This window comes from Gopherus flavomarginatus, chromosome 2 (assembly GCF_025201925.1).
Source record: "Gopherus flavomarginatus isolate rGopFla2 chromosome 2, rGopFla2.mat.asm, whole genome shotgun sequence".
Lineage (NCBI taxonomy): Eukaryota > Metazoa > Chordata > Testudines > Testudinidae > Gopherus > Gopherus flavomarginatus.
This window is the reverse complement of record NC_066618.1, coordinates 168,116,507-168,138,668: the sequence shown is the minus strand read 5'-3', so window position 1 is coordinate 168,138,668 and position 22,162 is coordinate 168,116,507. Positions and strand designations below refer to the sequence as shown.

At 44.0% G+C, this 22,162-nt stretch overlaps 1 protein-coding gene across 2 annotated transcripts; it reads right to left on the bottom strand.

Moving 5' to 3' along the window:
- Window positions 1-7,542: 7,542 nt before the first annotated feature.
- On the bottom strand, window positions 7,543-20,855 carry AP3M2 (adaptor related protein complex 3 subunit mu 2). Of its 2 annotated transcripts, none has more exons than XM_050940132.1 (8): window positions 20,491-20,855; window positions 14,851-15,022; window positions 14,199-14,336; window positions 13,394-13,479; window positions 12,352-12,485; window positions 11,248-11,455; window positions 9,787-9,931; window positions 7,543-9,300 (listed from the first exon to the last, which is right to left on the bottom strand). In XM_050940132.1, exons 1-8 carry the CDS (start codon window positions 20,761-20,763, stop codon window positions 9,200-9,202), a joined length of 1,257 nt encoding a protein of 418 aa, XP_050796089.1. In that variant the 5' UTR covers window positions 20,764-20,855; the 3' UTR covers window positions 7,543-9,199. The 2 variants fall into 2 exon arrangements, with proteins under 2 accessions (XP_050796089.1, XP_050796090.1); XM_050940133.1 differs by lacking the exon at window positions 20,491-20,855 and adding an exon at window positions 15,856-16,155.
- Between the last annotated feature and the right edge of the window lie 1,307 nt (window positions 20,856-22,162).

Here is a 22,162-nt window from a genome sequence, read left to right as displayed (position 1 = left end):
GAGAGATTCCACATGAGATTAAGGGCTTATTTTCATTGCAGTAGCTGGTTTGAGTTAGTATAGTACACTCAGGGGTTTGATTAGCAAAACTGATGAGCTGCTAAACTCAGGGTTGTGAGTTCAATCCTTGAGAGGGCCATTTAGGAATTTGGGGTAAAAATCTGTCTGGGGATTGGTCCTGCTTTGAGCAGGGGGTTGGACTAGATGACATCCTGAGGTCTCTTCCAACTCTGATATTCTATGATGCATCTGTACTTCATTACTAGCTCCAGCAGCACTCGAGCTTCATCCTATCCCACCCTATGGGCCAGCTAGCTTGAGTTTAAAGTACCATTTAGTTTGAGCTAGAGTTTAGGGCATTAGGGACAAAATGCAAGTTATACTATGAGCTAACAATGCAATGAATATAAGCTCTGTCCTGGCCCCGTTTGCTTTGGTAACTTCAACTGTTTGAGTTTGGCTCTGGTATAAGCAGCAAAAAAAAAAATACATGGGTTGCTCAGCTCTACTGCTTCATAGCAGTGCTAAAGTCCAAAATGTATGAATAAACACAGGACAAGGCATACACTTGACTAATGGGTTTAAGTTGCAGCAAGGGAGATTTAGGTTAGACATTAGGAAAAACTTTCTAACTGTAGCATAATTAAGCACTGGAAATTACCTAAAGAGGTTGTATAATCTCCATCACTGGAGGTTTTTAAGAACAGGTTTGACAAACACCTGTCAAAGATGGCCTAGATAATACTTAACCCTGCCTCAGTGCAGGGGACTGGACTAGATGACCTATCAAGATTCCTTCCACTCCTGCATTTCTATGATTCTACCCTTGATAATACACCAGCTACTCTTCCATTTGCTTTCCTTCTGACAGACAGCTGAACACTTAGACAAGAAAAAGGTCAAATAAGTAATGATGGAGCTGTCAGCAGAAAAAAAATTAAGCCTTTTGTATGTCACCCTTGATGTCTGGAATAGCCTCGCTGCCCTATATACTCAGGATTGTCACTGAAGACCCTCCTAAAAATTCAAACTTTTTACCCCTCCTCTTTCACTCCCAAATGTCATTCTGACATTTAAGCCATTACAACACAGAAAACTGTAATCTAAACCATCCACAATGCATTATATGTCACACTTACCTCTTGCACATACATAATTTGTCTACAGTTTTTCTTATCGTACTACTCAGTTCTGCAACCCTTACTCACATTGATTAGTATCACACTCCTCAAGCAATTCCACAGAAATCAATGGGATTGCTCTCAGAGTAAAACACCACTCAGCACAAGCAACGCTGGCAGGGTCAAGCTCTTGGTTCATAAGCCCTTCAGGGCACAGACTTTTCTAATCACTGTCAAGAGCTATATACACATATGGCATTTGCCTCTCACTAGTATTGTGTCCTGCTACTCAATACTCACTGGTGTGGCAAGCCCTCTATAGTAATGTCTGGGTGTTTCTAGTCATGTTTCACCAGGATGGGCTCCCAGTTCCACTGACTGCAGGATGCATAGGGAGGAGAGATAGGATTCAGCATAGAAAGAACAGCCATATTGGGTCAGACCAAAGGTCCATCAAGACCAATATCCTGTCCTCTGACAGTGGCCAATGGCAGGTGCCCCAAAGGGAATGAACAGACAGGTTATCATCAAGTGATCCATGCCCTGTCACCCAATCCCAGCTTCTGGTAAACAGAGGCTAGGGACACCATCCATGCTCATACTGGCTAATAGCCACTGATGGACCTATCTTCCATGAGTCTATCTAGCTCCCTTTTCAACCTCATTATAGTTCTGACCTTCACAACACCCTCTGGATAGAAATCCAGAGGTTGACAGTGCATTGCGTGAAAAAATACTTTCTTGTGTTTGTTTTAAACCTGCTACCTATTAATTTAATTTGGTGGCCCCTCATTCTTGTATTATGAGAAGTAAATGACACTTCCTTATTTACTTTCTCTATACTGCTCAAGATTTTATAGACCTCTATCATATCCCCCCTTTAGTCGCCTCTTTCCAAGCTGAAAAGTCCCACTTATTAATCTCTCCTCATACAGAAGCCGTTCTATATCCCTAATCATTTTTGCTGCCCTTTTCTGAACCTTTTCCAATTTCAATATATCTTTTTTGAGATGAGGTGACCAAATCTGCACACAGTATTCAAGGTATGGGCATAACATGAATTTATATAGAGGCAATATTTGTGAGTGGCCTTTGTTGTACCTGTGCTTAATGCCAGAACTGTTAAGGGCAGCTCCTTTTCCAGAAACAGGGTTGTTTGACTTTACCCTGGGTCAAGGAGTTCTCAATGAAATTTGCTGGCAAAGTTTAGTAAGAGTTACTACTGAGAAGGTATAATAGCCTCCATCAGCCATAAGCCTGTGCTGAACACATGTGCCTGAGTCAGAGATTTTGATTTTAGATCTTTATGCATCCAAATTCCTAAGATACACACAACTTTCCTCTCCTCACAGAGAGGCTTACTCTGGATCATCAAGTAATACAGTATTACTATTTGAAAAACAACAGTTTCAGGGCAAACAAAGGAAGGAATTTGGCTGCATACCACTGGGGCTGCCCGGGCATGTTCAAACAGGAATCATTTTAAATTTAATTAACCAGAGCTGTTTGGCCTCCTAGTTTGAAGATGAAAAGTGACAAGACAGCAGCCTCTCTCAGACTGGGTAATGGAAACCACAGACTGTAGAGACAATGCTTCAGTACAGAGGTTGCTGACTTAGCAGCAGAGCAGGCTTGAGCACCAGGGTTGTCTGCAAAGTCCTGATCAGGTTCCAGTGCATTTTTAGCAAGGTTCTCAGCCTGCAGTGGTGAAAATATGAAAGATTTTAGAGATTTAATTGAAACAAAACAGCAGAGTTTATCAAAGAGAGATACTTTAACAGACTTACTACAAAAAAAGAAAAGTGTTCTGTTCCCAAGAGGATTATCAGGGCTCTGGAGTGAAGTTTTCTTTCCTTGGATGCAGGGGTGCAAGTTTATAGATCTCTGTAACAAAATCTGCTAACAGTAAGGAAGACAAACATTCCTTCCCAGACACCAAAGCTGAATCTTGAGCTACAATAGCAATAGCTTGTAAGAAGCCTGTTTTATTGGTCAGAAAGTATCTTTTAAGTTAACATTTCCTTCAATTGTCATCTGATGTGACGGCGCACAGGCTTCCCCTGCACCAGACCTTTGGTTTATAGCACAACCAACCATTTAAATGTTGAAGAGGTTGAGATAATTTCAAATTATATCCAGATGGGAACATCTCTTGACAGGAAACAGCACAGGCTAAACCCTGGTACCATATACCAAGACAGCCTATAAAATTTAAACCATTATTTATTTGCATTATAGCAATGCATAGATGCCCCAACCAAGATCAGGGTCTCATTGTGCTAAGTATGGTACATTCACATAGAGACAGTCCCTGCCAGAAGAGCTTATGATCTAAATAGATGAGAGACAAGGGTAGGAGAAAGTAAGTATTATCCTTGTTTTATAGAAGTATAAACTGAGAGAGATATTAAGTGATTTGCTCAAGGCCAGACAGGGAGTCTGTGGCAGAACGGGGGACTAATCTCAGCTCCCCCAGGACTGCCTAACCCACAAGGCCAGCTTTCCTTATTTGCTCAAGATGAGTACATTAGAAAACATTTCTGTTGGTTAGTGATATATCACAGCTTTGACAAAACTCTGGTGATCAACCACCATGCTCTTCCACCAAAGACAGAGGCCTATGGAACAGATGGCATTCTGAGATTAGAGTATTCAGAGAGGCCTATCCCTTCCACTCTGGCCTTGGGTGAAGTGAATTCCCTGTAGAAAGCAACCCTGTCTTTCCAGCCACCTGCTTGTAAACAGGCCCTTGTAGAGAAAGTCATCCAGAGTAAACCCCTCAAACTAACCTCAATGTAAGCTAGCCCCATTCCCACAGTATAAGTACCCCTACAGTCCCCTCTGCAATGCTTTCCCCACAGTTATCTAGTTGTCTTTTATAAATATTACTCTTAGAGAAGGAGACAACTCCATTTCCATCTTCCCCTAAAATCATCTCCAAACCTGCTGAGCCTGTTTTCTTAGCACGTGCAAGTCCATCAGCCTGCACCAGATGTAAAAACATACTCCACCATTCCAGTGCAAGACATGAGCAGTGTGTATAGGACAGTGACTTTGGTTCTATGTTCTATTCCAGGGGTCCCCAACATGGTGCCCACGGGCGCCATGGCACGCGCCGGGGCATCTATGTGTGCCCGTGTACTGGCCGGCGGATGAGCATCCGCTGAAATGCCACTGACAAGCAGCGTCATCCAGAGGCGTTACTGCCGAAATGCCCCTGAAAATCAGCGGCATTTAGCAGCGACACCTCTGGATGATGATGCTTGTCGGCGGCTACGCCTATTAATGCTGCTGAGAAGCGGCAACATCTTGGCAGATGCTCGTCCCAGACGAAAAAGGTTGGGGACCACTGTTCTATTCAGTAAAAAAATTGTTCATTATTTGAGTTAGGACACCACCTACTTGGCATAGGAAAGAAATACAATGGAACTCCACAGAGATGCAAATCACAGAAAGCAGGTGGAAGCCTCAGATAAAGGGTTTGGCATCATACGCATTTCCAACTCTATATTTGACAAGTTACTCACTGGAGGATTATCCTGAGACAGCCGAGTGGCAGAGGCAATGCTGTAAGTTTCACTAAGGCAGCCAGCTTTTGCAACCATCTCTATGCTGCCAACTCACATTCACACCTGGCCTGGAAAGATAATGGAGCGGCTGATATGAGACTCAATTAATACAGAATTAAAAGAGGGCAATATATAATTAATGCCAACCAACACTGGTTTATGGAAAATGGATCTTGTCAAACTAACTTGGTATCCTTTTTGATGAGATTACAAATTTGGTTGATACAGGCAATTCTGTTGATGTAATATTTTTATTTCTGTAAGGTGCTGACTTGTATTGCATGACATTTTATCAAAAACAGAATGATACAGAATTAACATGGCACACATTAAATAGATTAAAAGCTGGTTGATAAGTCTCAAAATGTAATTGTAAATGGGGAATCATCATCATCATCATCAAGCAGGTGTGCTTCCAGTGGGATTCCAAAGGGATTGACTCTTGGGCCTATGCTATTTAACATTTTTATCAATGACTTGGAAGAAAACATAAAATCATCACTGATAAAGTTTGCGGAGGAAACAGAAATTGGCGGCGTGGTAAATAATGAAGGGGAGAGGTCATTCTGACAGAGTGATCTGGATTATTTGGTAAACTGGGAGCAAGCAAGCAACATGTGTTTTAATACAGCTAAATGTAAAATGTATACACTTGGCACAAAGAATGTAGGCCATACTTACAAGTTGAGGGACTCTAGCCTGGGAAATGACTTGAAAAGGATTTGGAGGTTGTGGTGGATAATCAGCTGAATGAACGTAAGCTCCCAGGGCAACTGTGGTTAAGAGTTAGTATGATCCTTGGATAAATACACAGGGGAATCTCCAGTAGTAGTAGAGAGGCTATTTTACTTCTGTATTTGGCACTGTGTTTGGTGTGACTACAGCTATCAAATTCTTGTGTCCATAGTTGAAGGATGTTGATAAAATTGGAGAGGGTTCAGAGAAGACCCATGAAAATAATTAAAGAATAAGAAAATATGCCTTATGTGACAGAATCGAGAAGCTGAAACTATTTAGCTCAACAAAGAGAAGGTTAAGGGGCAACTTGATCACAGTTTTAAGTACCTACATGAGGAACAAACATTTGATAATGGGCTCTTCAATCTAGCAGAAAAAGCCATAACACAATCCCATGACTGGATTGTAGACAAATTCAGACTAGAAGTAAGGCACGCATTTTTAACAGGGATGGTAATTAACCATTAGAACAATTCACCAACGGTCATGGTGCATTCTCCATCACTGGCAACTTTTTTAACCAAAGATCTGCTTTAGGAATTATTTTTGGGAGTTTCTATCGCTTATTACACAGGTGATCACACTAGATTATCACAATGGTCCCTTCTGACCTTGGAATTAAGGGATCCTTCTATTCAGTCCAGCTATCAATCTGTTACATACATCTCTTGGATGGCTCGTGGTCATTTTAATAAGGATAAGAGAGTGAACTCCCCATCTTTCTTTCCAAAATCGCTGCCTCCTCCACTGTTTGTTACTCCGGCCTCTAGCCTGAGGAAAGAGGGGGAACCTTGACATCTTCCTTTCCCTCAACCAGATTGTGTCCAAACACTACCACTTATTCCTCCACAACAGCTTCAAGACTCAACTTCTATATGTAGCACTCTCATTCTGGCCCTTCTCTTATCTTGGGTACTTCCTCTCCAGTCTCCTTGAAGCCCATGGTGCCATCTTTAGTTTATTAAAAGACAACCTACCATTGGCAAGAGCATTTCCCTGACCTGTCACTGACCACATCGTATTCAGCTTAATTTATCTCACCTTCAAGATCTTCTATTACTGTGCCCTCTCGCACTTAACAGACCTTATTTCTCATTGCATCATTCTCTTGCCTCATTACTGATGCCAGCCTCAATGTCATTTGTTCTGCTTCTCCTTTCAGCTCTCTTACCACTCTGCTATTTCCTCTGATGTACAGCTCACCCTTCACTAACAGGTTGACAAAGCGAAGACCCACATCTCATTCAAACTCCTCAAGAACTTCTAACCCAATGCCTACCAGAAGTTTGCCAGCTAGACATTTATTCTAATTAAAATACACCCCAAGGCCGCCTAAAACCCCACCTTCTTTTCCCCCACGAAGTCACATCCTAGCCATCAGAGTAAACTCATTAATGTTTCCCTCCCCTCTACTTGGTGCCTTGTTTGGCCCTATATTCTATATTAGCTTGTAATCTCCTCATGCAGGTATTTATTTATTTAGATTATGAACAACAAAAATGCCTATCCAAGGCTCTAGGCATCCTAACAAAACCATTTAACCATAAAATACAACGAAATCCCAACTGCATTAATGTAATTATTTCAACAGGAACATAGGCAGCAGACAAGAAACCTACAGAACTCCTTCCTATTCCTTCATCATTTTGGGAAGCACACTCAGCCCTCTCCAAAAAACATATTAAACAGGTATCTTTTGCAGCATACCTGGACAGTCCAGGCAGGCTGCAAAAGACCGATCTGATAGGGTGTTTGTAGAAAGGTCACCAAATTCAAGATACGTTAGACCAAGGAAGGTGAGTAAGATCTAGAGTCTCAGAGCCTCACAGAGAATAAGCTATCAGCCACATCCTGTCTTTTATAATGAGGTACCATGTCTTCTGTTTTGGGAGGCGCATAGCACATCTTTCGGTGCCATCAGAAATGGTATTTCCCATAAACCAATTAATTTCAGCATGGTAGCTAGCTGACTTCGGAAAAATTCAGATTATTGATACAGTGATCATCTCATTGGGGTCCCCCATCATCCAAGACCCAGTCAGCACGATCTAGCTTCAACCATGCACACCTTCTGCATCCCTTTTGAACCCCAGACAAAACACTGAACACAGACAACAGGTAAAATTGACCTTTATTGATACCCTGGTACAACTGTTACACTTGCACTCAGCATGCTCAGATCCTAGGTCACCCTGCAGTACCATTCATATTAGTTGCACAGGAATCTGTAATTCGAAAATGAGGAACCACTCGCCCATTACAAACATCCATCACACACAGATCAGAGCAGAATGTAGGTTATCCCACAGCGGGTGTCACCCCTCTTGATCACACACACACAGGTTATGTGTGCTCGACTGCACAGCCAAGGCAGCTTTCCAGGTTATGTAGTCACATACACAGTAGTCCACAGGTAAGTTCTGTTGCTCTGTAAGAGCACAAATGGCTTTCAGTGACGAAAGAGCACATGATGGGCACCTGGAGCTATATACATACTGTCCATGTATACTTTACTCTGTGCAGCAAGATGCAGCACAGGCTGGTACGGGAACAAATGCGGCATAGTCTCTCGTAGGATAGATGGCCCCAGAGGAATGACAACAGAGGCTAGAGTCTACCAGCACAGCAGCAGAACAAGGCAGGGAGTGGAATCAGGTAGTACAGCCAGGAATCTAATACAGATACCAGGACACAGAACTTTAAACAAACACGTCAGTGAGCAGCGGAACCACCATAGCCATTGTTACAGATAGGGAGAGAGGCATCGCTCTCACCCTACACTTTGCCAGGACAAAGCCTATCCTCTTCATTCAGCAGCAGTTAGGATTGTCATCAGACATCACTTCATACAGATGCTTAAATAATTATATACACAACTGTCCCGTCCCCCCCCCCAAACAAGGGAACCAAGAGAACCCCCCCCCCCCAAATACTGAATAGAGAACAGAAGCAGGGTCTCATGACAATAAGCACGTTCAGATAGCCCCATCCTTCAGACATCACAAGGTAATCCCTGCTCCAGTCAGCTCTTGGCAGGGCATAAGGCTAGGTTTAGTTGGGAATTTCCAGTCTATTCTCAGAGGCTCAAGAAATGTAATGATCAAGAGAGCTCCGTGTAGCAAGAGATAACCAGATTCACTCTTCCAACTTCCCCCCTATTCCCCTTGTGCACCTTTTGAACAGGCTCCTGCTCCCTCCTTCCCACTTCTGGAAAGGAGATGCCTCCATCTCCCTTTGCCTCTCCAACTGACCCCTTCTCACATGACTAATCCTCTCTCTCCTTCCAGTTCTAACAAGAATCACCAGTTAGGGAGAGGAGCAAATTCTAAACCATTAAACTTTGAGTCCAGCTTCTTTAACTGAACCTTGTTCGATCTGCATAGAAATGCTAGCCAACCTAGCAATGCCTGGAAGGGGGCTCACAAGGGGAGTAGGCCTCCAAAGTGTCCTTTGCCAAGCAGGTTAAAGATGGCAAGAACTTAGTTGACATATCTGAACCCGCAGCCCCAAGGGACTGAAACATTTCTCCTATTTTCCTTTGACCCCACCTGAGAACTTGAGACTCAGCTAAAGTTGAGATTGTTTCAAGTCAGTCCTGCTCTTCCCTGTATATGCCATTCCCAATCTGCTGGATACTGGCATCCCTGGAGGAACTAGAAAAAGGCAAGGGAGCAGCCCCAAGGGGTTGATAGCGAGCAGAGGCTGAATCCAACAACTGGGTACATAGGAAATAAGAAAGTGCTTGTGGTTCTTGCCTCACTCTTGGGCTCTCTAAGTTCGGACTTGGAACTTGCCAGCCTTGGTCATGTATTTAATGCCCTTGAACGGTTTGTACTTCTCCCCATACATGTCCAGGCGATTCACCTTCAGCCCTAAAAAAATTGAAAAGACAGTGAAACTTTGGGGGTTGGAGGAGAGCTGCAATACTGCCACAGATGATGGGGAGAGGCCTTGAGAAAGCACAAAAGCTAGAAACAACATGCAGGCAATACTGGAAAACAGAAGGAAGGCAAAGAGATATAGGCTGCTGGTTACCACCTGCCTCAACTTTGTTAACAACATTGTTCACACACGCTGTACACTTCCCTAAAATGCTTTACAGAGCTCTAGAGGGGGAAAGGAATTAAGGGGGGCATAGACAGGCTGTTCCACACAGCAGTCAGGAGAGACTGTATGAACAATCCCCTAAGCATACACTAGTGTGTAGTCCAACTACAGAGACTATTTCAGATGAAAAACCCAGTTATGACACTCACATGGCCCCACACGCATCTAGAAGCACATTCTGTATGTCAGACATATATTCACCCAGTGCATGAAGTAGAATAGGACTGTGCAGGCTCCAGCCAGTCACTTACCAGAGATAGCCAGCTGCTGAATTTTAAACTGAAGGTTGATGGTGGGATTCTCATCGGGTTTGGATGTGCCAGCTTGAAGGCTCATAGTCCCCTTCAGATTCGGCAGCTTCTGGGGGTTTATTTTCCCTACATCCCATGAGAGCAACTTCAAAGGACAGAAAGAAGGTATTGAGACAGATGGATGAAATGGTGATACCTTGTAAAGCAGTGGCTCAATCGTTCCAGATTACTGTACTCATTTTGGGAGTCTGATCTGTTTTGCATATCCCCAAGTTTCATCTCACTTAAAAACGACTTGCTTACAAAATCAGATATAAAAATACAAAAGTGTCACAGCACACTATTACTGAAAAATTGCTTTCTTTCTCATTTTTACCATATAATTATAACTCAATTAGAATATAAAAATTGTACTTACATTTCAGTGTATGGCATATAGAGCACTATGAACAAGTCATTGTCTGTATGAAATTCTAGTTTGTACTGACTTTGCTAGTTCTTTTTATGTAGCCTGTAGATGAACTGATGTACCCCCAGAAGACCTCTGCTCACTCCCGGGGTACACATACCACTGGTTGAGAACCGCTGCTGTAAAGGACCATCCCCCTTTCGATGGTTTTGAGTAATGATGCTTTCAACAAATCCCAGTATTTGGTTGTCTGCATTCAAGCCATGAAGAGGATTTAATGCTGCATGGTGAAACTGTGGGTCTGATTAAAGAAGTGTGCCCCTCAGTGGCCAGGATTGGCATTGCCAGTGAGACTCCACCTCACTTTCACCCAGCTGGGGCATCAAATGTTCCCTGTAAAGGAATCTGGGCAAATGGACCCAAAATAAACAAACTAATAAAAATAAGTATATCTCCTTTAATAAGACCTTATGGCAAGGAAATTTGTAATTACAGTTCAAGAGGCACACTCCTTTACACAGACCCGTAGTCCAACCATGTAGCAATAAATCCTTCTTGTGGAGCATTACAATCCTTGTAACTCTGTTCCCATCACCACCCAGGAGTGAGTGACCAAAAATCAGGTGTTTTACTACAGGAGATAATCCCCATCTCCACTTCCAAGGTATTGCCCATCCCAACTCAGAGGGGGTTAGCTTTTGCTCAGGGGACTGAGCTGACCAGTCTGCATCACAATGGGTGGAAGTGACTGGTTTTGGCCCAACTATGTAAGAATTCCTCTCAGTACAGGGCAGTGGGCTCTCTCCAGGTAGGGAAGGCTCTGCTGGGAGTGATGCTCAGGGCCAAACAAGTGGAGACATTTCTTGAGACAAGGAGCTCTCCTCCAGATCTTAGGTCAAAACCCAGAGAAAGCAGTGTATGAAGTTTGGACACTGTTGGAAGACAGGAAACTGGCCTAGATGGACTTTTGGTCTTATGTTATGTTCTTACCAAGAGAGTGACCCATGTACATCAGGCTTCAAGAAAAGTCCTACTGCATTCTTTTCTCTCACCTTTGTAACTGGATCAAAGGTGTGCATTCCCTGTGAGGGGGTGAGGCTCATGTTCAAGACCCCTTTTGGCATCTGGCTGGTGACCATCACCCCCTCTACAGTCTTTCCCATAGTCTGCTTGGGTCCCACAGTGATCTCAAAGCGTCCCAATGAGCTGCTGTCACGGAAACTGATGTTGTGTTTAACATAGACAGGAATTGCCACCAAGCTGAAATAAAGGACAAGTCACTGCTATTGTAACCTACCCCTCACCACTTTCTATTCCACAATCATCACCCAGGCCCTGCATAGCCAACACTACAAGACATTCCTTCTGCATAAGGAAGAAGAAAATGAGTGTTATATCATAGCTAAAGCCCAGACTGGGAAGTCAGGATGCCATCTCAGCTCTGTTAACCATATGCTTTGGTAGGTCACAATCTTTCTGTACCTCACTTTCCCACTTCCTCACATTGCTGGTGTGTCAAAGATTAATTATTGTTTGGAACATGCTTTGAGGGTGAAGGACGTTGGTTTTTCTTGCAAAATGGGACTATGTCAGCAAGTTGCTCTAAGCAAAGGCAGCAGCACTGCCTTGGACTATGTAAGTGTGTTTGCAGCCTGACCCCACCTTTTTGCTCTTTTCTATATAGTGCAGATTTCAAGATGCACTTTGCTCAACCAAGTCTAATAAATAGCTTCAGCGTCTAGTGCCAAGACGCACATCTTTTCATGGTGAAACCCAAACTGCTGGAATAAAAACTACCAGTTCCATTAAAACAGACACCAACATAATCGGATTATGCTATTATTTTACTTTATTTTAAGGAGCCTTGTTAGTGTAATGAATTAAAATAGACGGCAGACACTACTGCCTACTTTGTCCCAACCGTAGATTACACACCTGCCACTGGAACGTGGACAGAGTTGGCTTGCAGAACTGAAATTGCAAGATTATTGCCTCAAAGAGTAAAGAGTTTAAATTAAAAAATAGCACTAGTTTTCCCAGCTCCTTACTCAGCAAAGGAAACAAGTGATCCTTCTCTAGAGACTCTATTTAGCAATGAGCAGGAAGGGACAAAAGTCCAGATTTTGAAAACTCGCAGTTCTAAATTCCCTACTTACTTCTGAGCGCTGACATGATAGGAGAGCAATCGGAAATTTCCATCTGGTGGGATGAAAGAGAGGATCCGCTCTGATTCCCAGCGCTTGAAACGGACACATGGATGGAAGCTGACATCATCCAGTAACCGGGGGTTCTGAAATAAGACTGAGTCAAGAAGTCCAAGAAACCAACAAAATTTGTGAAAAGGAATCTGCCTATGCTCTTTCCTCTTGTTCCTTTCCTGTGTACCATCTCAAGCATCTGCTACGTGACACACAACAGATTCTCCCATCAGACATGCCAAACCCATGAAAAAAACGCAGAAATTGGACTTGCTTTTGGCTTAATTGGCTTGTGAGTTGCTTGTTGGTTGTTTTTGGCTTGTAGCTTGTTGCCTTTTGGCGGGGGAGGGGATCGGTTCCAGTAAGCAGGGAGAGTGAGTCAGGGGTGCACAGCGGACTCACCACAGTCCCAGACTGCACACCAGGAGGATCTAGTCATGCAGAGTGTTGGGGTTCTTAGGGATTGGCTTGTTTTGGCCTTGTTTTGAAACGGGATTAGCTTGATTTTTGGCTTATTGTGAAAATTAGGGTGCTTATTTACCATGTGAAAGTTGGCAACTGTGTCTCCCATTCTGTTCTGTAGCAGTGTTAAGCTGTTTAATATTTGTGTAACAGGTGTACCTATGGTGGTGGTAATTCTATCCCAGCATATAAGAAGTCTATCTATTTAGTCATGTCAAATAACTACCCTGATGTGAACTCATTACAGATGAGCCCTGGGAGAAAGCTGCCTTAGGCAGTGCTACATCTTGGAGCTTAGTGAGCCTACACACTGCTGTAGGCGACTTCTAACAAACACCAACCCCCCACACTCAAAATTGTAGATGTTTATAGAGATTTTTCATCGTATGCATTCCTTCTTCCCTTCTCTACTTGGTATTCCTGGAATCTGTCATAGCTAGAGGCACCTAGGAGCCCAGTAAAGGCTATTGATTAAAGAATCCTGCACTTCCTCTATACAGTATCAAGAGGACCTATCACCCCTTTTCTTGAACTTTACCATGAAAGAGAGGGTGAGGTCTGGCATTCCAGTCAATTTAACACAAGCATCAATCACTCCTTGGATTTCAGCTGTAATTGTGGAACCTATAATAGGAAGTAAAACAAAACAGGTTATGAAGGCAACTGTGGACCTGACTGAAATTCATCCTGGACAAGTGGGGAAGACTGCAACACAGAGCGAACAACGAGAATAAAAACCAAACCCTACATAAAATTCTGGTGCCTCTAGCTTGCTCAGTACATTAGCCTACCTATTCCTAATGTTATCTAGAGACGATACCAGAGTAATGAGAACTGCTAATATGGGCTCTCATCTACTTTACAGCTGACAGTGACAGCCTTCACCTCCAGTGAACCTGTGGGAAGATGCATTAAGATTAAGGAAGTAATTTCAAGAACAAAGGTTTCCTCTCACCTTCTATTTTCAGATGTAGAGTTGATAATAAAGGTTTCATAAGGGAGCAGAGGAAGATGATAAGACTACTCAGTGCCCAAGACAAACCCTATTCAGGCCTTACAGCTTGGATCCACTGACACTTTACAGAAACTTAAGACTAAACAGCATATCTAAGCTGTCAAGAGGTCAGAATGAGAACAGCAAAGAGTCCTGTGGCACCTTATAGACTAACAGACGTTTTGGAGCATGAGCTTTCGTGGGTGAATACCCACTTCGTCAGATGCATGTAGTGGAAATTTCCAGAGCTTCCAACGCTCCTCCCTTCTCTAAGAAAAATACACATCCTCTCCCTCTAGGTACTCCCAGAGCAGGATATCTCAGCCTTAATTGGAAGGAATGCTCATACCTGATTTGTCAATGATTGCATCTATCTCCTCAATTACATCAAAATATGCCTCATTATTGGTGTATTTCACACCGGTCCGTCGCCATGGCACCACTGATAGTTGTCCAGTAGGGAGCTGGTCACCTACATTGGTGCTTCCTGGAAGGGTTAAGGAGATCAGGATGAACACAAGCAGCTAGCAAAGCCCCAGAAGAAGCCCCTGACCTCACCCATATAGAATATTGATTTGTTCCTGAAGTCCTCATCACTCCAGTAGTCATTCTCCAATGACTCATAGTATGAATTCACCAAGCATTAACTCTCCTGCCATCCCTCACACTAACCCCTCATATGAGAGGAGGAGGAACAGTCCATTTAGGAAACCAACCCTGGCCATAAAGTCATTTTATGGATCTGACTAGAGTGCAGGACAACCCATTGTGGGCAGATGACTTTTTAGATAAAGGAGATCCTATGTCTAATGCTAGAAACTGAACTGCCTCCATGCTAATATGCCAACAAGGGCTCCCTCACAGCAACAGCTATGCTGGAGGTTAGGAGGATATGGTCAGAATATCAACTTCTCCTCCTCCTTCCCCAGCATTTGGAATCACTTCAGCAGAAGGATCATCACAATGACTCAACCCCTTTCCCACTCCGCACTCCCTTGTACCTGTAATGGTGTTGACAACAGTTCGCAATATGGTGGGGGGTTTTATCAGCTCCTTCAGGATATTGGACTCAGTAGCCAATGGGAATCCATTGTCCAGCATCTCCTCCAGCACCTCATAAACCACCACCACATTGTCCTTGATTACAACTTCCGAGCAGACACCAAAATAATCCTGTGTGAAACAGACACAATTACCCACCTTCTCCACCAAGCATATTCACAAGAACAATTGTGAATTTTAATGCTGCTAAAAGTGAGAGACCACTGGGTCTGATCATTAGAGTCAAGTATTAGAGCTTGTCTACACTTGAAATGCTACAGCTGCGCCTACTGCAGTTGTGCCACTTTACTCTTCAGTGTAGACACTACCTACACCAACAGAAGGGGTTCTCCCTTCACTGTAGGTAATTCATCTTCCCCAGAGGAGGAAGCTAGGTCGAGGGAAGAATTATTTCGTTGACCTAGTACTGTCTATACCGAAAGTCAAGTCGGATTAACTATGTCACTCAGAGATGTGGATTTTCACACACGTGAGTGACATAGCTAGGTTGACCTACCTTTTTAGTGCAGACCAGGCCTTAGCTATGCTGCTTCTCTCACACATCCTAAACGTCACCTGCAGGACTCTATAGTCCCGCTGCTTGAGGGGAACAATCCCTTCTTGACATACAGATATTCCACTTAGTTTTGTTACTCACATTGCAAAACACAGAGTATTATTATACTGGTGTAAGTCACTTCAGTTTTTAAAGAAAGTTGTATGTTATTTATACAACGTCTCTCTCTTGTATGGGGGAAGGCTAGGAGAGAGCTGGAAAACTACAGCAAGCTGATTTTGATGCTGTTCCTTTCTACCTGGTCTTGTTTTACAGGGAAACACATTCACCAACTGACATTTCTAAAGTGCCTCCCTCCCACACTGCTCTCGGTCTTTTCTCCCCGATGACCTTTCCGATTCTTATATACTGCCAACAAAGCCCAAGGTAACTTAAATGGTCTGCTAACACTAGGTTCTGAGAGCAAAAGTCTGGTATTCCACAGTCTGTTGAAGAGCCTAAGAAGTAATTCTCTCCTTCTGAAGGGCAGAAACCATGCACGCAATCTTGAGAAGAGGGTAAAAAGAGAAACCTGTAGCATGAATAATAGAAGATCCCCAGCCCAGCATCTGCTTCAGTCACTCGGACTCTCAATGACAGTTGGTACAGCTTGGCTATGCTTCCTTCACTGTTTCTCACTTCCCACCCCCCCCCCCATGTATTTAACAGTATTACAATTTCTGGTCAGAGCATAACAAGTCAGGCTGTGAGGCCATCAAATCTTACCAGTTTAGCAACTGGGATGGGAGATCTCGAAGGAGGAAGTAGTGTTGGTGATTCAGCAGTTCCCTTTGATGGAGCATAAATCAATGCCACAGCTTGATGCTAGGGGCTGTGTGTGGCTTAAGAAGTCATTTTTCAGTAAAACCAAGCTCCTGACCATGCATGCTTATTAGAAAGCCAAAGCATTTTTCATAAAAACAAGAGTATTACTATGCTATTTTGCCAAAATTCTGATGTGTGTTACTATATCCTGCCTACCTAATTCTACCCCAACCCACCCCCAAACATCAACTACAGAGATGATTCTTCTTTTCCTATCCTCAACTGTCACATAGTACCTGTGTAATGTTAAGCAGCTACCACGTGCCATCCAAGAGATGGTTGCATGTCAGTAGGGGTTAAGCCATTACACATTTTATCATTTTATTTTATCTATACACTTGCAACACTTTAAACACAAAAGGATGATGCAAATGCCAAGTATTATCATCTGTGAAGTTTGTGAAGCACTCTGGGATCCTTTGTAATGAAAGGTACTACAAAACGTTAAAATAGTGTAACAATATATTTGCCCTGGTGATGTGTGTGTGTTTATCCAGGGCTCTTTGACTGCTAGTATGCAGTGAAGGGCACCTGCACCTCTTTCTTGTTCTTTTCTCATTCTTCAGATTCTAAGTTTTCACTTAAAAAAAAAAAAAAAAAAAGTCAAGTGTCTAGCTACTATGGTTGTTGAGACAGTCTTGAGAATGCAACTTGAGTAACTAGTGCAGGGGTCAGCAACCTTTCAGAAGTGGTGTGCCGAGTCTTCATTTATTCACTCTAGTGTAAGGTTTCGAGTGCCAATTAATACATTTTAAAATTTTTTAGAAGATCTTTCTCTAAGTCTATAATATATAACTAAACTATTGTTGTATGTAAAGTAAATAAGGTTTTTAAAATGTTTAAGAAACTTCATTTAAAATTAAATTAAAATGCAGAGCCCCCCGGACTGGTGGCCAGGACCTGGGCATTGTGATTGCCACTGAAAATCAGCTCGCGTGCCGCCTTCGGCACCCATGCCATAGGTTGCCTACCCCTGAACTAGTGCAACAGCTCTGAATATACTTACACAATGTGTGGCAGCAAGCCTCCCAACCCAGGTTGTCAGACATGGGCTTGCAATACTGTGCTAAAAATAGATGTTGTAGACATTGTAGCTCAGGCTGGAGGTTGGGCTCTCAAGCTTAGGGAGGGTAGTGGTCTTCAGAACCCAGCCTCAATTTCAAATTGCTATCAGCACAGCTATTTTTAGTAGGCAGTACAAGTCCAGTGCAAGTCTCTCAACCTGGGCTGGAAGGTGCTGCTGCAGGCTGTGTAGAGGTGTGAACTGCCTCATTCATCTAACTCAAACAGCCAATGATAACTTTGATACTTGAAATATTAACTATTTCACTGCAAAGCTTGTAAGAAGGGGGGGGGGGGAGAATCATAGAATGACCATTTGAATAATGTACTGAGAGTGACAGCTCATTTTGGCACTGCTGTGAGTGAGCTTGAACAACACTGCCACTTCTCTCCAGCCCCCACAACCAAGAAGGAGCCAAGTCCAAAGAATCTAGAAGAACTCCCAGAAGACAGCCAAGCTCAAGCAGCCTCCTGGGGCACATGAGCCTCATGAATGGGAAGCCAAACATGAAGAACCTAGAAGAACCCATGGGAGCCCAGCATAAGCCCAACAAGCAACCTGCACAATCTACTGAGAATAGCTCCAGACTCAGACTCCATGGGCAGAAGGGACAGCCACAATCATGTAGTCTGACCTCCAGCACAACATAGGACACAGAACAGGGGCGGCTCCAGGCACTAGCACCCCAAGTGCGTGCTTAGGGCGGCAAGCCGCGGGGGGCGTTCTGCCGGTCGCTGTGAGGGCGGCAGGCAGGTTGCTTTCAGCGGCATGTCTGCGGAGGGTCCGCTGGTCCCGCGACTTCGGAGGACCTCCAGCAGGCTGCCACCGAATTCGCGGGACCAGGGACCTCCCACAGGCAAGCCGCCGAAGGCAGCCTGCCTGCAGCGCTTGGGGCGGCAAAATACCTAGAGCCCCCCCGCCACAGAACTTCCCAAAAATAATTCCCAGAGCAGATTTTTTAGACAAACATCCAATCTTGATATAAAAACTGTCAGTGAGGGAGAATCCACCACGACTCTCGGTAAATTGTTCCAATGGTGAATACACTGTTAAAAATGTACACCTTATTTCCAGTCTGAATTTGTCTAGCTTCAATTTCCAGCCATTGGATTATGTTGTACCTTTCTCCGATAGTTTGAAGAGCCCATTACCAAATATTTGTTCCTCATGAAAATACTTAACAACTGTAATCAAGTCATCTGTAACCTTTTCTTTGTTAGACTCAGAGAGCTCAGTCTACTTAGGTTATCGTTATTATAAGTAGGATGACCAGATAGCAACTGTGAAAAAACAGGACAGGGAGCCGGGGGGTAATAGGCGCCTATATAAGAAAAAGTCCCCAAAAACAGGACTGTCCCTATAAAAACGGGATATCTGGTCACCCTAATTATAAGGCATCTTTTCTTATCTTGTCTTGTCTTTCTCGTGGCTCTTCTCTAAGCCCTCTCCAATTTATGAACATCTCCTCTGGGAAAGGCTTGGAAGAGTACCATCAAGTTTCATGCTCCACCTACCAGTCTGATCCCTGAATCTACCTAATTTCTGATCCCATTCCCCACACACACTTCCCACGTCTGAATTCATGTGTCTGACTATAGTGCTCAGAAGCAAAGCACCCATGATAAAGAAGTTTTACTAAAGGCTCCTATTTTCTCTCTTCTGCTGCAACTCTGGTCATGGGACACCTCAAATCCTGATCACAGGATTCAGAGCTTTGTAGGCAGAACATGATGTCTGCCTTCCTTCCCCAGATTGCCCAAGGATCCCATTACTACTGTACTCTGAATATTATTAACGCTCTAGGGCAACTCTAATGTGACTCATCTTTCTGTGAAACAAGATTTGTACGTTAAATTCACAACAGAAAACTCAGAGAAACCAAATCCAAAGATAACACTCCATAATTAGAAAGAAATACAGTTAGTCACCCAAATTCCTTCTGAGGGAGAAAAGTCCAATTAGAACAAAATTAGATTAAAAAAAATCCCACGGGCAGCAGCTCCACTTTGGGATAAAACATACGGTAAGTAACAGCCCATACAATGCCATAACCCTTGCAAATATAAGTTGATCCTGATATCCTGTTTTTCTAGTTATGAATGCAGCTGCATCTTGACTGGGAATCACCTCGCTGCTGATCCAGTTCTGGTCTTCTCATGAGCAGAGTGACAATTATGGGACACAGACAAACGAGGAAGCGAATTACTGGTAACTTAACAGAGTTCCTTTTTTTCTCCTTTTGGCTTTTTTTTTTAAATAAATTAAATATAACCATAAAATCACAATCTTTCAGAACTTGTGTGTTTCAGTCCTCCACACTCAGAAACTGACCAAGTCAGCTGCTTTATGATCCAAGGCAAGGATTTAAGTCCCAGATCTGCAAAGGTGAAAGGCTATTGAGTTAACTCTCAGCACTATCTAATACCCTTTCCCACCCTGCAGAAGACCCTGCAAACCCCAAAGTTGTTAATTATCATGTTAGGGTTATTTTGTTAAATTAATAGAAATTTGTTTTATATGATCTCAAATGTCTATTTGTTTGCAGGTACAATTCAAGTTGTTCACTTTGATTTACTGTATAAGCACTAAATGGCTGGGTGTTGACTAAGCGAAGCATCATCCATGCTCTGCTGTGAATCTCCAAAGTTAATATCAGCTAGTGTATTTGAGCTAACAGTCCCCAGTTTTACATGTCAGGTGACAGGATGTTCTTAGAGGCAGGCTCTGGATTTGAAAGAGCTCAAGCTTGTTGATTTTTCAGCCACTGTGTGAAACCCATCTCTTCTTACAGACTTTTGACTTGGCAAGACCATGAAGTGGGGTGCAATTGCACTGAAAGAGCTTTACCTTTGTTTGAGTTCTTGCTGAAAAGAATGATCTATTGTGTTAAATAGCGTATGTGAATTCAAGGAATTGTAGTAGAGCACATTAAACAACTAAATGGTAGAGACCTAATTTATAAATCCACTTTTGTTGGTCTGCACCAGCCAAGCAAAGCATGCCATGCAGAGAAAGGGCACTGCTGCGAAAAAGCTCACTGTGGCAGTTCCTACTGAACAACACAGTATTGCTGCAAGGCGATCTTTACTATTATTATAAGACAGTGAATGCACCAATGATAGATAAATAAGAAACATAATGTCCTGCTTTTCTCACCTGGAAAGTGTCCACAACCCGATGTAAGAATTCAATGACAAAGAGGGGTGGCACTTCTGTCTGAATCACTGCCACAAAAAAAATCTTATGACGATAAACATTCAGGAGGTAGTGATGAGGTGTGGGGATCACAGGAGGTACATTTTCTGCCTCGGTAGCCCTCTCCTGTGCTTCAAAAAAGTAGTCACAAACAGAGCGGCTGACAACACTTTTCCAGTGCTTCTCCAGAAAAATATCCCCTGAGGAGTTAATCAGGAAGAGGCTGTGAATCATGGTTGAACCCAAGGGAGTACAAGTGCTGGAAACACTTTGCCTACCCAACAGGACCCTGTTCTGCAGTAGTTTGACCTAGAAAACAAAATGGCCCATTCAAGAGTTGATCTTTGATGCTATTTAATTTTACAGAAAGTAACAACATGCACACACTTGAATTTTGTAATTAGACTGCGTGGAGGGAGTGTAGTCTTGTGTCTAAAGGAGTCAGGAGACCTAGATTCTGCTCCCAAGGCCTTGTCTACACTACAAATGTTTTGCCAGGATTCCTATACCGGCAGAACCCTATAATGTATATGCCACATATGCTACCAGGAATTTGTCTGTCAGCATAATCCCACCACCTCCTTGAATGACGTTAACTATGCTGACAGGAGCACTCTTCTATTGGCCTATCTGCATCAATATTGGAGTTTTGCCAGCTGGTCGTGTGTATTTTTTTCACACTCCTAACCAACAAAACTTCATAGCAGAAAACTGGCCTAACTGTGCCACTGACTTGTTGGGTGATACTGAGAAAGTCACTTTCCCTCTATACCTCTGTTTCCCCAGCTTTAAGCCAGAGATAATGACACCACCCCAACACTGTAAAATACGTTGTGGTCCTGGATGCAGAGATTCCATACAACCTTGTGCATTCCCTGTGTAGCCTCCTCCTGTTTGGCCAATACCAAGTCACAGAGGGTGGCTGTCTGGGGCCATGGTGTTTTTTTTTAAAGTCATAATACCCTCCCGGAGCTCCCTCCTGCCCTACGTGGTACCATCACTCACTGCAGCTAAGCTACAGGTAGCCCTGAGTCGGGGCCACACGGCTAGGGGGGCTTTGCCCGCAAGGAAGATCTGGGGCGTTACAGCTGTGACAGCCGGGGGAGGGGAGCTGTGCCCGCAGGGTGGATCTGGGGCGTTACCGCTCTGACGGGGGCGGGGGGGGGGAGGCTGTGGCCGCAGAGCGGGTCTGGGGCGTTACTGCTGTGACAGCGGGGGCGGCTCTGACGGGGGGTCTGTAGCCGCAGGGCGGGGCTCTGGCGTTACCGCTCTGACGGGGGTCACGCAGCCAGCCCCCGGGACTCCGCGGGGGGAGGGCGCTAGGGGACCAGGAGGCTGCAGGGCGCCACTCACCTCCCAGGCCTGCCCGGCTCACACCACGTTCCGGACGCTCCCCTCGGCCCCCTCAGCCGAGCAGCCGCCCCCAGCCCCGGCGAATGGCCACGGCAAAGACTGGCCCATCCCCGACGCGCCTGGATCGGTGACACCCCGAGGATTCTGATTGGGTGACTTGCGCCCCAATGTACGACGGATAGGTTGCTTCAAGGCAAAGTGCTTACGACAAGAACGACACTGGTGCACTGGCCTCTGATTGGTGCACCCCCAAGGCAGTGCGCTATGATTGGTGCAAACT